The 13,927-nt window shown below is 35.5% G+C and overlaps 1 protein-coding gene and 1 long non-coding RNA gene across 2 annotated transcripts in view; one reads left to right on the top strand and one right to left on the bottom strand.

Moving 5' to 3' along the window:
* TRPC4 (transient receptor potential cation channel subfamily C member 4) overlaps nucleotides 1–13,927 on the top strand; it is a 164,850-nt gene that overhangs the window by 117,202 nt on the left and 33,721 nt on the right. Inside the window, exon 5 of the mRNA XM_068526460.1 lies at nucleotides 13,566–13,705. Coding sequence (XP_068382561.1) covers nucleotides 13,566–13,705 — 140 coding nt within the window. The remainder of the gene's footprint in view (nucleotides 1–13,565; nucleotides 13,706–13,927) is intronic.
* Nucleotides 1–13,927, bottom strand: part of LOC137751792 (uncharacterized) — a 43,281-nt gene that overhangs the window by 3,386 nt on the left and 25,968 nt on the right. The gene's annotated exons all lie outside the window — the stretch shown is intronic.

The raw sequence follows: 13,927 nt of genomic DNA, 5'->3' as shown, positions 1-13,927 counted from the left end.
TTTGCTTTACTTGTTTTATATATTTATATCATAAACTTTCAACTTTTCTGAATAGAAAATTTTTCTAACTTTAAAGCTTATCCTCTCAAATCAATCCCTTTATCTGAAGAAGTATGGTTTTTGCTTGGGAATTTCCATGTTATATACTTTGCTGTGTTTCAACAATAAGAACTTATACAACATTACAGATCCAGATACCTTGTGATTTAGTACAGTGGAGAAAAATGTTTCTGTGTCATTTTCACTCTTTCCTGTTGAAGTTCAACATCTTTTTGACTATATAAATTGAAGTCTATTGAGTTTGATATCTTTAGAAGAGAATCTACAGTGGTCCTTATATCCTTTCGCTGTAGTGTCATTGATAAATTGTAGCTCATCTCCTGCAAAGCTTTTCGAATTATTTTTCCTTCAGATTGAAGGTTATCAAATCTTCTTTTCTCCCATCAAATAACCTCTAGAGATCTTCTTACCTATGTTTGCTGTCAGGATGAACTTTAGCATATAAGCAAAGAAATTTAAAAGCCTGATACAGGGATAAAACTTATGATTCTGGTCGTCTTGAGAGATACAGTTTTAAGCAACAAAGAAAACTAATCACAGATAATTCCGTTAGAACTCTGTCAGTAGAAAGGTAGATTCTAGACAGATAGACACCAGTATATTTCTCAGATTGTCAAATTACCCATTTGAACTAGAGTAAAAAGTAAAACAACAGTTTCATCCTGCATGCATATGGCCTGATAACAGAGCTATGCTTTTCAATTGTTTAGAGAGAAAGTATCACCGGGAAGACTGTGATGGATTAAAAGAAGCCTGGGGTCAGATTAGAGACATGGCTACTTCTATTTTCTGTTGTGTCATGACCCCAAGGCTCTTAATTTATTAAGGGTTTGATTTTAACAATATAATACTAAGGATATGAAATGAATATAATATTCATATGAGAAACTCATTTTTATATAGAATTTAAATGCAAACTAAATATAGCATGTTATATGTAGAATGCGTATTATGAGAATTCATCTAAATTACAGCAGAAGTTTTAACTCCAGTAGATGTCATTTGTTTCTGGAGATAATGTGGAGTAAAATGTGAAAAAAAAATTTTTTTGAATGCGAATTTTTAAAGCCTTCCCAAAACTAGATTGGATTTTTCCACAGAATCCATTATAACTCAACTGTAACAATTAAATTTGTGTCATAGCTTATTCTCCTGCAAAAAAAAAAAAGTGTGCATATATATGAAACATCCAGATGTAGACTTATGTTATCACTTAGCAAAAAGAATATGAAATTGATAACATTTTCCACAAAAGAAGTAGAATGTTAATGAAAGCTATCGTATTAATAAAGCAGGAAATACCTTGTTCCCAATGAGAATACTGCCGAATGGCTGCCGAAGTGACTTGATATTATGTGTGTGCTTAAGAATATGCCATAATTACATAGCATATAAATCTGTGCATGCCGAGCATGATGAGAATGGTGAACTGAGGAAAAGATATATCAGAGGAGGAGATATGAGCTCTGTTAAAAATAGCTTCTAGTGAATTTCTAGGCATAAATTAAGAATTGCTCATAAGATCCAGATTCTATGTCTTGCCTATAATAGATACTTATTTAACAATTTTTCTGCAACAAAATTGGCCTCTCATTTTCATAATTTATTTTATATTTTTATCTTTTAAAGGGTTGATATTAACAAATCTGAAAATTTCAACAAGGCCTGCCAAATTGAAAATGGAAAATGAAAACTGGTGATCACGTTCACATCTAGATAAAGACTCAGGACAAACAATCGTATATATATTCTTTCTTTCCTATGACCATTTCTTCATCTTTTGTCTAATAGGCATTAAGATCACATGGCTTCAGGTACTCGTATTTTCAGCCTCACCTTTCAATTATCCATCTTCCCCCAAATTAAGAATTATAAGGAACAAGTCTATAGATTTCCCCACTCTCTCCCTTGGCAAGGTGTTCTAACCACCTCAGCAAACTAGCTGCAGACACATATGGACAACTCAAACACAGCTGCAGAACATCTGTTTATTAATTTAAAGGGATATTTTAATTTTCCAGAAAACCAGATAATCATTGCAGCATGACATAGAATTCTCATTTTCCTGTTTTTCTGTGAGGAAGAAATTTTAAAGTCATCTTTACCAAGATTTATCAAGACTAACACAGTAAAATCTCAAACAACAAAATATTCATATAGTTGTAAATTGTTCAGTGTGCACATACTATTGCTGACCAAATGACTTCTTTTTCTATTTTTTAATACTTTTAATTGGAGTATAGTTGATTTACAATGTTGTGTTAGTTTCAGGTGTACAGCAAAGTGAATCAGTTATACGTATACATATATCCACTCTTTTTTAGATTCTTTTCCCGGATAAGCCATCACAGAGTATTGACTCCTTTACTGGAGAGAAAATTAAGTCTTTTAGGTCATACATGCAATACAAATTTGGTGCACCAACAAGTGAAATCTACAGGCCTTGGGAGAATGTTTGACGACTGTGGTTCTGATGGTTCAAGGGAAGAGGAGAAAAGATAGGAAAAGAGGAGTACATAGGAAATGAGGGAGGGTCAGAGTAAAAGATTGGAAGTAAGCTGGAAGTGGTTTCTGTTAGTTCAGAATAACAATAATAGTAATAGTAGTGATGGTGGTAATAACAATAGAAACTAAGAAAGTTGGCACTGTGCTAAGTGATTCAAATGTGTGTTCTTATTTGAACTTCATAGTCAACTCCACTTCACTCATAATAAATGATGTTAGTATCTCATTTAATAGAGAGGAAATAGGCTTAGAAAAGTGAGATCACTTTCCCAGGTTCAAGGAGCTAACAAATGGTAGATACTAGATTCAAACTCCAGTTAGTCTAACTCCAGAGCTAGAGCCTTTATCCTCCATAAGTACTGCCCTTGGAGGGTGAGAAATGGAATTTAAAGGGGCAAAAACAGCCCAAGAACTCAAGTTTCCATACATAGACTTCTTTCCTATTTTCTCTGCCTCTGTTTACGAACTTAAGTCTTTACACAGGTCAAATTTGAGTGGACCACTTTTCTGATTTATTAAAGATGCAACGCTCTTTGAGATACACACTTGATATAATTTCCTATTGAATGTGATGCTTGTTAACATAGTGAACTTATCGTTGCCATCAGCATCACATCAGCAGGACCCTCCATCTTCATCTCCACCACCCATCTCTGTTCTAAAACACATGCATTATAAGTGGTTCCCTAATACTGACAGAAGCAATTTCTATTCTAAGAAAGAAAGAATAAAGTCTTTTGCCATGACCTTGAGATGCTTCCTTTTTAGTTTCCATGTTCACTTGCTAAGACCGAAAGCTAAATTTCCTTGCTTCCAGGGATATCATTAATTTTTTAATCTTTCATTGGTGTGTATATGTATGTGTGTGTGTAGGGGGTCTTCAGGAAATGTAAAGAGATAATTATATTTCTTTTGCACATAATTGTTTTAAAAATAGAAGTTTATAGTAGGTGGAAAGTGGTAATCTTCATAGTGAAAAATTAATAATCACTCATTCAAAAATATTTATTAAGCAACTACTGCCACTCATTGAAAAGGTGACTTGAGAAAAGACTTGAGGAATATTTATTCATTGTTTTTCCACCTACATAAATATATAATGCCTTATTTCTCATGGAAAATTTTAAATTAAACAGAAATCCCATAAAAAGTCTAATACTGCATTGACAGAAACATTTTACTTGATTTTTAAGTTACTACATTTATGTCGTAAGCAATCAGATGAGCTAGAATTCTAAAGTTCTACATTTTTTACATCTTAATCGAAAACTAGCATCGTATTGTTCCTTGGCACAGTTTCAAAACATGTACTTCCTTAATTGTATATTCCTAATTATTTTTCCTCTAAATGTTAAACTGATGCTATCAGAACTGTAGTAATTTAAGGGTTTTTAGATGTCTTCAAACTAAGCATATTTGACTATGCACTGTCCCTTTAAGTCAGTGTTTCTTGAAGCGTGGTGTGCTGACTATAATCATAATCACTGTGAATTTTTTATGAAAAATTTAGACTTTGAATTCTCCCCTTGGTTGACTGATTCAGAAATTTCAGAGGTCTTTAAACACTAAAGATTAAGAAACAATTCTAGAAACCAAATTTTATGCAGGTTTCATATTTAGTTCCGATTTCAGCTTTATTGAGGAATTGAGACTCATTAGAATCTAAACATGAAACGGTTTAACCTTTTCCAATCACTCTTCCCAACCACCCTACACCAAATATCCTTTCCCTTCACTATCTGTCTAGTAGATATCATCAATTTCCTGAAATTTTGAGTTATTAAAAAGTAGTCCCAGTTCAGTTTAAAACACAAAGCTTACCATCAGTTTAAAGCTCTCCTCTTCCCCACAAAGGCCTGACACATGTATCAAAGGACCCGGAAATATTCATTTTTTGCTCATCCTTCAACCCCAACACTGGAATGGAAGGAGGGACACAGACTTTTTCTGTTCTCCCCATTGCTTGGTTTCTGCAGGCAAGCAGGATGTCAGGAAAAGTTAAAAGTCTTCTTTACCTCCTTGGTACCCTGGTCACAGCTCTTCCCGTGTTGGTTGTCTGCATCTCTGGCTAATACTGAGTGGCCTATGTGGCAGGTCTTGACCCTCTGACTCTCCTGATGGGTCCTTGAGTGTTCTTTAGAGGGTCCTGTGTACCTGCACACTACCTAGTTCTCCGAATCCGAGTTTCAGCTCTGCCTGGCATCTTCCAGTCTGGGAACTCTCATAACCAGCAGTTGGCCCCTTTGTGGGTCCGGTGACCCTAGCAAGGGCAGGAGAACAAGATGGCTAAAGCCTGGCTTCTTCCTGTGATAAGCCCTCGCTCCCCCAAGAGATCACAAAACCTTGCTACCTCAGATGGCAAGGGGTCAGGCTGCTGCCAGCTGCCCAGCTGAGACCCACTGTTTGTCTGTTTTCCCTGAAGTGCAAGCCAAGTGAGAGATGAGCAGGCCAAGTGCTTGGGAAGATGGCCCAGCAGGGGTTAAGAGCCAGCTTCTCCTTGCAGAAATCCCCCATCTTTCTGAGGCATTTTCGTGGAGTCTCCTACACTTGACCTAGGGAGGTGGCGGTGCTGGTGAGGTCGCTAGCACCCGACCTGCAGTGCCCTGAGCTCACGGCTCTCTGGCCCCCTCTTCCCAGCGTTCTCTCTGTATAACCCATGGGTTACAGTGTGGCAGGATGTTGGTAGCAGATATGGTCCTCATCCCCCTTAGGAAGCCCCAGCGGGAAGGGCTACAGTTTTCTGTACGCTCTCTTCAGAAAGTGGATACTTGAGGCTCTTTACCTTTGTCTGGGTTTTAAGAGTAACACTGAGACCATAGCAGCTGCCCCTTAACTTAGTGCCTCTTATGGGTCCGGCATAATGTGAGTCTCTACTGAGTAAAATAACTGCATTTAGATTTCTTTTTGAACAAAAGCAGAATTTTGACAAGAAACTGCCTTTTTGTTTCCTGACTTGGGGAGGGGAAAAAACCCTCCAGCGAAGAAGAATTCTTTTTTGTTGCCTTTATCTTCATTGATTTGGTGCCACAGCATGGATTTCAGTGTTCCGTCAAGGGACTTCAAAGGCTGGATCCCTCGACTAGCTCTGGGGCTGCTGTAAAAAGCCCTCAGAGGTGTCATAGGTGAAAAGCTGACTTGCCCTTTGCTTGGGGTTATTAACTCTTCGTGTTAATACTGACAGCAAGAAAGGAGAGGCAAGAGGTCTGTGTGCAGAATTACACATTTCTCACATGAAATCGAGGCTGCTAAATGCAGCATCGGAGGTCTGCCTCCCCACAGCCAGCTTCACATGATGGGATATAACAGAATACTCAAATGGCCCTGGTGAAAACTGTTATGGGAAAGGTAGAAAAAAATAGTCAAAACTTCCAGGCATCCACAAATATTTTTAAAAGGAAGTTCTCTGACTCATTTGCACTGAGATCTTTCTGTGGTTGGTCCCTGCAGTCTTACATCAATGCTTGTAATTAGACTTCCACCACCACGCTGAGAAATCATGTCATCTGTTTATAAACAGCAGAGAATAACTTTGAAATGTTCCCATTGTGGGAACGGCACAAACATTTTCTGACAGAAGCTCCCTCAAGCTTTGTTTGCTTCAGTCTTTTTTTAGTTACCATGAATAGTTTACTATCTGGATGCATTTTTCAGCCAGTTAATAGCACCTTCTAGTTTTTCTAAAGGCTTGTTTCTTCTAAAATTTCAGTGAATATTGCCAGAATAGAGGAAACTTGGTATTTCACTAAAGTGCTCATAACAAATAGAAATCAATGTCATTAAACAAGTATGTGGTGATACAGGAAGTGATCCAAACAGCTATAGGAAGTGATCCTACAATCTGGTGCTTTGAAAACAAAAGATCCCAAACCCCATTAGCCAACCAGCACTGACTGACAGTCTTATTTACAGTTCAGGTTAAAAAAACAGTGGGCTAAGTCCTCAATTTCATCAGGATCTCTGTATTTTCCATACAGTTGTGCCTTTCCAAAGTCAGAAGTAATATAATTTTTGTATAATCCAGAAAGTTAGATTTTATGTCTATTCTTTGAACTCCAAAGGAGCTGTAATATATCCAAATTGTGAGCTTTTGTTTTGACTCTTCTTCAGAAACCTTAGAGGTCATCTATTCAAGTGTCATGTCCTTGAACCTGTCTAATAGGAACAGAGTCTGCTCAGATATTAAGGAGCTCCAGGTTAAAATGGTGCTTTCTACTGAGCTCCTAACTGCTTCTTCGTAACTCCTTCCCCTCTAAAGCAGTTAGTTTTTGGTGTCTTTACTCTTTTACATAATTACCCACAAAATATTTGAAGTTCTGTATTTTCGTGACTGTTAATAATCTCATTTGGCTTTCCAGTTGGGTAGAAGCAAAAAAAGAGATACAATTTATCTATAAAGGGAAATGAAATATAAACCCTCTTGTTGGTTAGTAGGTATTTTTAAATATACTTCATTTTAAAATACATACAAAATTTGAAAACACCAGAATCACAAATTCATAAAGTTGGAATGACCTTTAGAGGCCCAATGGAACAGGTCTCCACTCATTGCTAGAATTTCTCTGGAGTATGACTGATCAAAGACATTCCAGGCTCTGGATTGGAATCTTAACCCCAAAGGGTGATCCATTCCAGTTTTGGGACAACTCTGACAGAGAATCCCCCTTACATTGTGCAAGAAGTTTCCATTCTATAACTTTCATATCATAGATCCAATTTCTGCTTTCTGGGGCAGATCAAAGCTGGTGTGTGCCCTCTGGTACAGAACAGTTTTTAATCTCTCATGTCAGCTATTGTGATGACTGATTTTCATAGAATATTGATAATTCAAACAGGAAGAATCAGTGTCTGGCTTATTTATACCCTTAAGGTAGAATTATACTTCTTGTATGATTCTATATATAGAATTCTGTGATAATCCAAACCTTTCTTTTTTTGAAGTGAGATAACTGAAACCTAGAAGGACGAGACTACTGGCTAAGATTACAAAGCTGATTACTAGTTGAGCTGAGCCTGGCACTTCACTCACCTGACATTATCACTATGCCTTCTGATGAAAGTGAACTTGAATGCATTTGTTCAATCAACGATTGCAATGCTCACATCGCCGCATCTCTGGGAATTGGCAAAGTTTCAAACAAAACAAAACAAATAAGCTCCATTGTAAAATCTCAGGAGTAAGAAAATATTGTCTAAGAGCACTGCCTAAGGAGACTGGTATCCTGTTCTGGTTTCTCCATTAACTGGCTTTAGTCACACAGCCTTTGGTGGCCTTAGATTTCTTATGTAGGTTGTGGTTGCGTGCTGGATTCTGAGACTGTACCCAGGCTCAGTAGGAAAAAGCACCACGAATGTGGGAGAGAAGAGTAGTTCCATGAGTACTGAGCATTTTTCCTCATTGGATAATATAAATTGTAAGTTTCCCACAAGCTATAAAATCAGTGCGTGTATCACATGTTATTCAGATCTTATATATTCCTTTCTTCAATAAGGAGTCAGTGATCATTATCACCTCCCCAAATATGCCCAATTTTATCTGAGTTCTCAAGAGAGATTTATTTATGAAAGAAACTTCAAAGGGGAAGCTGGATATAAACAACAAATCTATAATAAAGCTGTGGTCTACAGCAGACTTTAAAATGCACTCTATATTTAATTCAACTGAAATCAGTCCTCATCTGGGTTCTTAATTTAAATGTGACAAAATTTAAAAATAAAACTTTATTAATAATATTAAATAACTATTGCTAGTTTTCACTAAATAATTATGGACTAATATACTTTTATTTCTTCCAAAGTTTTATTGTGCAAATTTTCAAACACATCTATCAGCAATGTATCACAATTGATACTTTATTGTATTTCTTTATTTTTAATCTATCCCTATTTCCATTGTCCGACATCAATCTCTTATAATTTTTGCTGCCTTAACATTAAGTTGTACCACTACTTTTTAATTTTTTTTTCTAGGGCACAGGTATATAAAATGTTGACAAACACATACAATCATATAGTACCACCACAATCAAGATATAGGACAAACCGTGGCCCAGCAGGCCAAAGCTGGCCCTTTGCCAGTTTTTATAAATAGTTTCATTATAACAAAGCCACACTCATTCATTAATTGCAAAGCCTAAATTGTTTATTTTCTGGCCCTTTACAAAATAAGTATGATGGTAGTTTAGATTTTTATAGATGTCCTTTATCAAATCAAGACATTTTCCTTCTAGTCATACTTTGCTGAAAGTTTTTGTCATGAATGAATGTTGAATTTGGTCAAATGAATTTATTGTATCTATTGAAAAGATTTATTGCATTTAATGAAAAGATTTTTTCCCCAGAAATCTGTTGTGTGACAAATTACATTGATTGATTCTTAAATTTTCAAACAATCTTGCATTTCTGGGAAAAATAGCATTTGGTCATGATTTATTGTTAAGTTTATATATTACTGTATTTAATTTACTAATATTTGTTGAGGATTTTATGCATATTCAAAGGGTTATCAGTGTGTAGTTTTCTTTGTATTATTTTTGTATGACTTTTTATCAGAATAATACATACTTTTCAAACATTTTTTCTTGTAATTTTGTAAGTGTTTGATTAGCACTGGCATTATTTTTTCCTTAAATGTTTGGTAGAATCACCATGAAGGAACTGGACCTTAATTTTTCTTTGCTGGAAGGTTTTTAACTATGAATTCATTTTCTTTAATGAATATAGGACAATTCAGGTTATTGTATGTCCTCTTAGGTGAGTTAGGAAGGTTATGTCTTTCAGGGAAAATGTCCAATTCATTTAAGTTGTGAAATTTATAAGTATCAAGTTCATTTTATCACTTATCCTTATGAAGTCTGTAAGATCTGTATTTATGCCCCTTCTTTCATTTCAGATATGAATCATTTATATCTTCCCTCTTTTTTTTCTTGACCATTCTAGCTAGAGTTTTATCAATTTTAGTGACCATTTCAGAGAACTAGATTCTGTTTTCATTGACTTTTCTCAAGTTTTATATTTTAAAATTTATTGATTTCTGCTTTAAAATTTTCTTTCTTCTGTTTGTTTTGGGTTTAATTTGCTCTTCTTTTCAGTGTCACAGTTGAAGCTGAGATCACTGATTTGAGACCTTTATTGTTTTCTAATTAAGCATTCTACTCTAAGTACTGTGTTAACTGCATCACAGAACTCTTAGTTGTATTTTCATTTGTAATCATTTCAAAATATTATCTAATTATTCTGTTAATTTCTCTTTGACCAAAAGTTATCAGAAGCATATTATTTAATTGCAAAATATTTGGGGATTTCGAGATACATTTTATAATTGATTTGTTGTTTACTATGTTGTCATGGTAAACATTTAAACATTTCAACATGTATAAATATGTTGAAGTTATATAGTCTATCTTAGTGAATGTTCCATGTGCACTTGAAAAAAATGTCTTCTGCTATTTTCAGACTGTTGATAGTGCTGTTCAGAACTTCTATATTCTTACTAAACTTCTGCCTACTGATTCATTTACTTATAGAGAGGAATAGTAAAGTCTCTAACTAATTGTACCTTTCTCTATTTATATTTAAATTCTATGGCATCTTGCATTATCAGGTTATTTTGTTAGCTGCATTCATATTTAGGACTGTTCTGTCTTCAGAGTGATTTGACCTTTTTATCCTTGTTATATCCCTGTACATACCCAGTAACACTTCTTCTGAAATATATCTAGTCTTACATTAATATAACCATCTAAGTTTTTTTCAATTAGTATTTCATGGTATCATTGTTATTCATTTATGTTTAACCTATCGATGAATTGTCATATAGTTATGTTTTGCATCTTTATTCTATGTGAACATCTCTGTCTTTTAATTAGTGTGTTTAGACCTCACCTTTCATTCAATGTAATTTTTGATATTGACAGATTTAAAATCTACCCTATTGTTTTTCCTATTTGCCCCATGTATTGCTGTATTTTTCCCTTTTTTTTTCTGCCTGTTCTTGGATCATTTATTATAACTCCATGTTTATTTACATTTGTGGCTATTTATGCATTTAAAAATATTTTGAGAGAAAGCCCTAGGATTTACAACATAAAATTTATCACAGTCTAACTTCAAATAATATTTTGCTTTACATGTAGTCTAAGAACCTTATGATAGTATGTTTCTAATTCCTCTTTCTCATCTTCTGTGCTAATGTTGTCATATGTTTTACCTTTACATATGTTATACATGTTATAAACCACAATACATTTTTGCTATATGCTATTTTTGCTTTATGCAGTCAATGATCTGTTAGAGCAATTCGAAATAAGAAAAAAATATTTTATATTTATTTTCATTTTAACAGTTCCTGAATAGAGATTTTTCTTTCTTTTTGTAAACCTAAATTTCTGTTTAATATCATATACGTTCTGCCTAAAAAATATCCCTTTAGCATTTCTTGTAGCATGGGTCTCTGTCTGAATTTTTGATTGTCTGAAAAAAGTTTTCCATTGCCCTTCATTTATTAGAGATATTTGTGCTGTGTATAGAATTCTGGATTGACTTTTTTTTCTTTTCAGCACTTTAATGATGTCAGTCTGTCCTGCGTGGGTTCAGATAATCAGTTTGATATCAGTCCTATATTTCTTCCTTTGTATGCAACATGTCTTTTATTTCTACCCACCCCCTCCCTGTGATGCCTTCAATAATTTTTCTTTTATCTTTTTTTGAACAGTTTGAGTATGATGTAACATGGTGTTCATGTGCTCGTATGCGTGTATTTTGTGAGGGTATTTATTCTGCCTATGCAGAAGGCTAGACAGAAGTGTATAGCATTTATGCTTGAAAATGGGCATATCTCTTCTGCTAGAACATTAGTGCAGGAATTTGAGGCAATATAGTCAGGAGCTGAGCTGGGTTTGGGTTTCATTGTTGCTACAATCAGTTTCAGCCTACCATACACTTCTGCTTAGAGTGGTGTTATGGGCTGCAAGTCTTTGTCCCCCCCAAAAGTCACACACTGAAATCCTAACTCACAATGTGATGGTTTTTGGAGGTGGAGCCTTTGGGAGGCAATTGGGTCATGAGTGTGGAGCCCTCACGAATGGGATTAGTGCTCTTATAAGAACAGACCAGAGAGCTAGCTCGCTTTCTTTCTGCCAAGTGAGGATCCAAAGAGAGGTCAGCAGTCTGCAACATGAAAGAGGGCCCTCACCAGAGCCTGACCCTGATACCCTGATCTTAGACTTGTAGCCTCCAGATCTATGAAAAGTAAATGTCTGTTGTTTATAAAACAACTCATCTATGATGCTTTGTTATAGCAGCCTGAACAGACTAAGACAAGTGGGGAAGAGGATTGTTATCAGAATTCCTGCTCCACCCACAGCTTTTGGCCTTCCTTGAGCACCTCTGCCTCTGAGGGACTTTCTATCCATACGTTTGCCACTCCTCCAGTGGTTGTCAGCTTCTGCTTCTTACTCGGTGTTTGTCAGCCTGGTGATGTGAGGCAGGAAGCTTGTCTGTTGTCCAGGTCTAGGGTCAGACTTAGGTAAAACTACACCTGGGCATCAGGGGTGGAGCTTCTCAATGATCCAAATCTTCCTTCTCAAGGCAGTAAAACTGTGCAGGTCATGTGCCAAAGAGAGTTTCCTGACCTTCCTCCTGTGGTAGGAAGCCTCTAAGGATATTAGTATAAACTCTAGGCCCTGGACTGTTTTCTGCTTCTCCCATAGGGCTAACATGTTCTGCTTCGTAGGGGAGAGGAGCTTGGGTAGGGCTTTGTGCCTTCCCCCCAGAACCAGCCTCTTGAGCAGTGGTGAGGTCTATGGAGATGAGCTTACTAGTGAGTGGATGCCCTGCTGTGTCTGTGTCCCAGGGGTTCTGTCCTCTCACACTAGCTCACACTCAGCCTTTAGAAGTTTGTTTAAGAAGGTTTTCTGAAATTGTCCTTTTCTCTTGTATGATGCCAGTGTGTCTTACCCTGCACTCTGCCGCAGGGGAGCTAATGCTCACCTCGTCACTCTCTTTACAGGAACCTGTGTGTCTTTGAGGTATAGGCTCCTTGGTTTCTCACCTCTCTGATGGATTCATGAAAAGTCATAATTCTACAGTTATATGACTTTTTCTTGCTTTTAGTGTAGGACAGATATGAAACTCTGTGCTACCCACATTCGATGTTTCAAACTATCATTACCTTAAAAGTCTTGTTGTTTTCTTGCTTTAATATAGCTTTAAAATCATATTTATCCTTTTAATATTTCCTGATTCTAGATATTTTGATATCTTTCTTTCTCATCATTAGGCTGTAAAAATAGATTTATAAAAATTTAATGAGATTATGGAAATAGAATAATGATATACAGTGATATTTTATAAGTGCTTTCTAATATTTGAAAATAAAATATTTCCTATTAAAAACATGACCATAATAAAGGAAAGTGATTTTTGTTTTCTCTGGATATAGCTTTAAAGCTACTGCTAGATATAAGGTCTTTTATTGAAGTATGAATGTTATAATCGTCTTCTGTCCAGAACTGAAATCAGATCTCTGAAGGTGTTAATTGCTTACAAAAACAACACAAAGCACCCTGCTTAAAGGCATTAAGCCAGTTATGTTCACTAGATACACTGTTTTTTCATAACTCTTTGAGTCATTTTGATTTGGGAGGAAAAATATCTTCAAGTATCTGTTTACAAATAAACGTTATGATATTTTCCAGAGAAAGATATATAGGTATAGAGGAATTATAGTTTGATTCAAAATTGCACAACCTTATCAATTTATCAAATGGATAAAAGAAAGTGAAGCTGCCCCAAGAGAATTCTCTACAAATTAGCTAAATGTCCTGAAAGTTTTAAAATCTGACTGGGATTCAATTATCACTACCTATAAAAATAGGTGTTGCATTTAGAGTAACTATGTAGTCTCTTGAAGCTCCAAGATTCTCTATTTCCTAATCATGGATCTCTGTTTTTAGTGATTTGATTGAAAAATCACACTTATGTGAATCTTTCTATAATTGCAGGTTTTATATGGGGAGAAATTAAACAAATGTGGGATGGTGGACTTCAAGATTACATCCACGATTGGTGGAATCTAATGGATTTTGTGATGAACTCCTTATATCTAGCAACAATCTCCTTGAAAATCGTTGCATTTGTAAAGGTAACTATTGTTTATGTTATTGGTAAAGCATAAGTTCTGATAAGTATCGATGCACCTTTCACTGCTATTATTTTTATTAATAATGTTACCTAGAGCATTATCTGTATGTGAAATTCATCATCTCATGACTTTATTGAGAGAGAGGAATAAAAGACATAGATAATACACAGTTTATAGTCATAAAACAAATTTTAATAGATTTCTAAATAGAAGTTGTCACCC

The sequence above is a fragment of the Eschrichtius robustus genome, chromosome 18, assembly GCF_028021215.1.
Source record: "Eschrichtius robustus isolate mEscRob2 chromosome 18, mEscRob2.pri, whole genome shotgun sequence".
NCBI classification, from domain to species: Eukaryota; Metazoa; Chordata; class Mammalia; order Artiodactyla; family Eschrichtiidae; genus Eschrichtius; species Eschrichtius robustus.
Note: the sequence above shows the minus strand (reverse complement) of the source record. Positions and strands in the feature narration are given on the sequence as shown.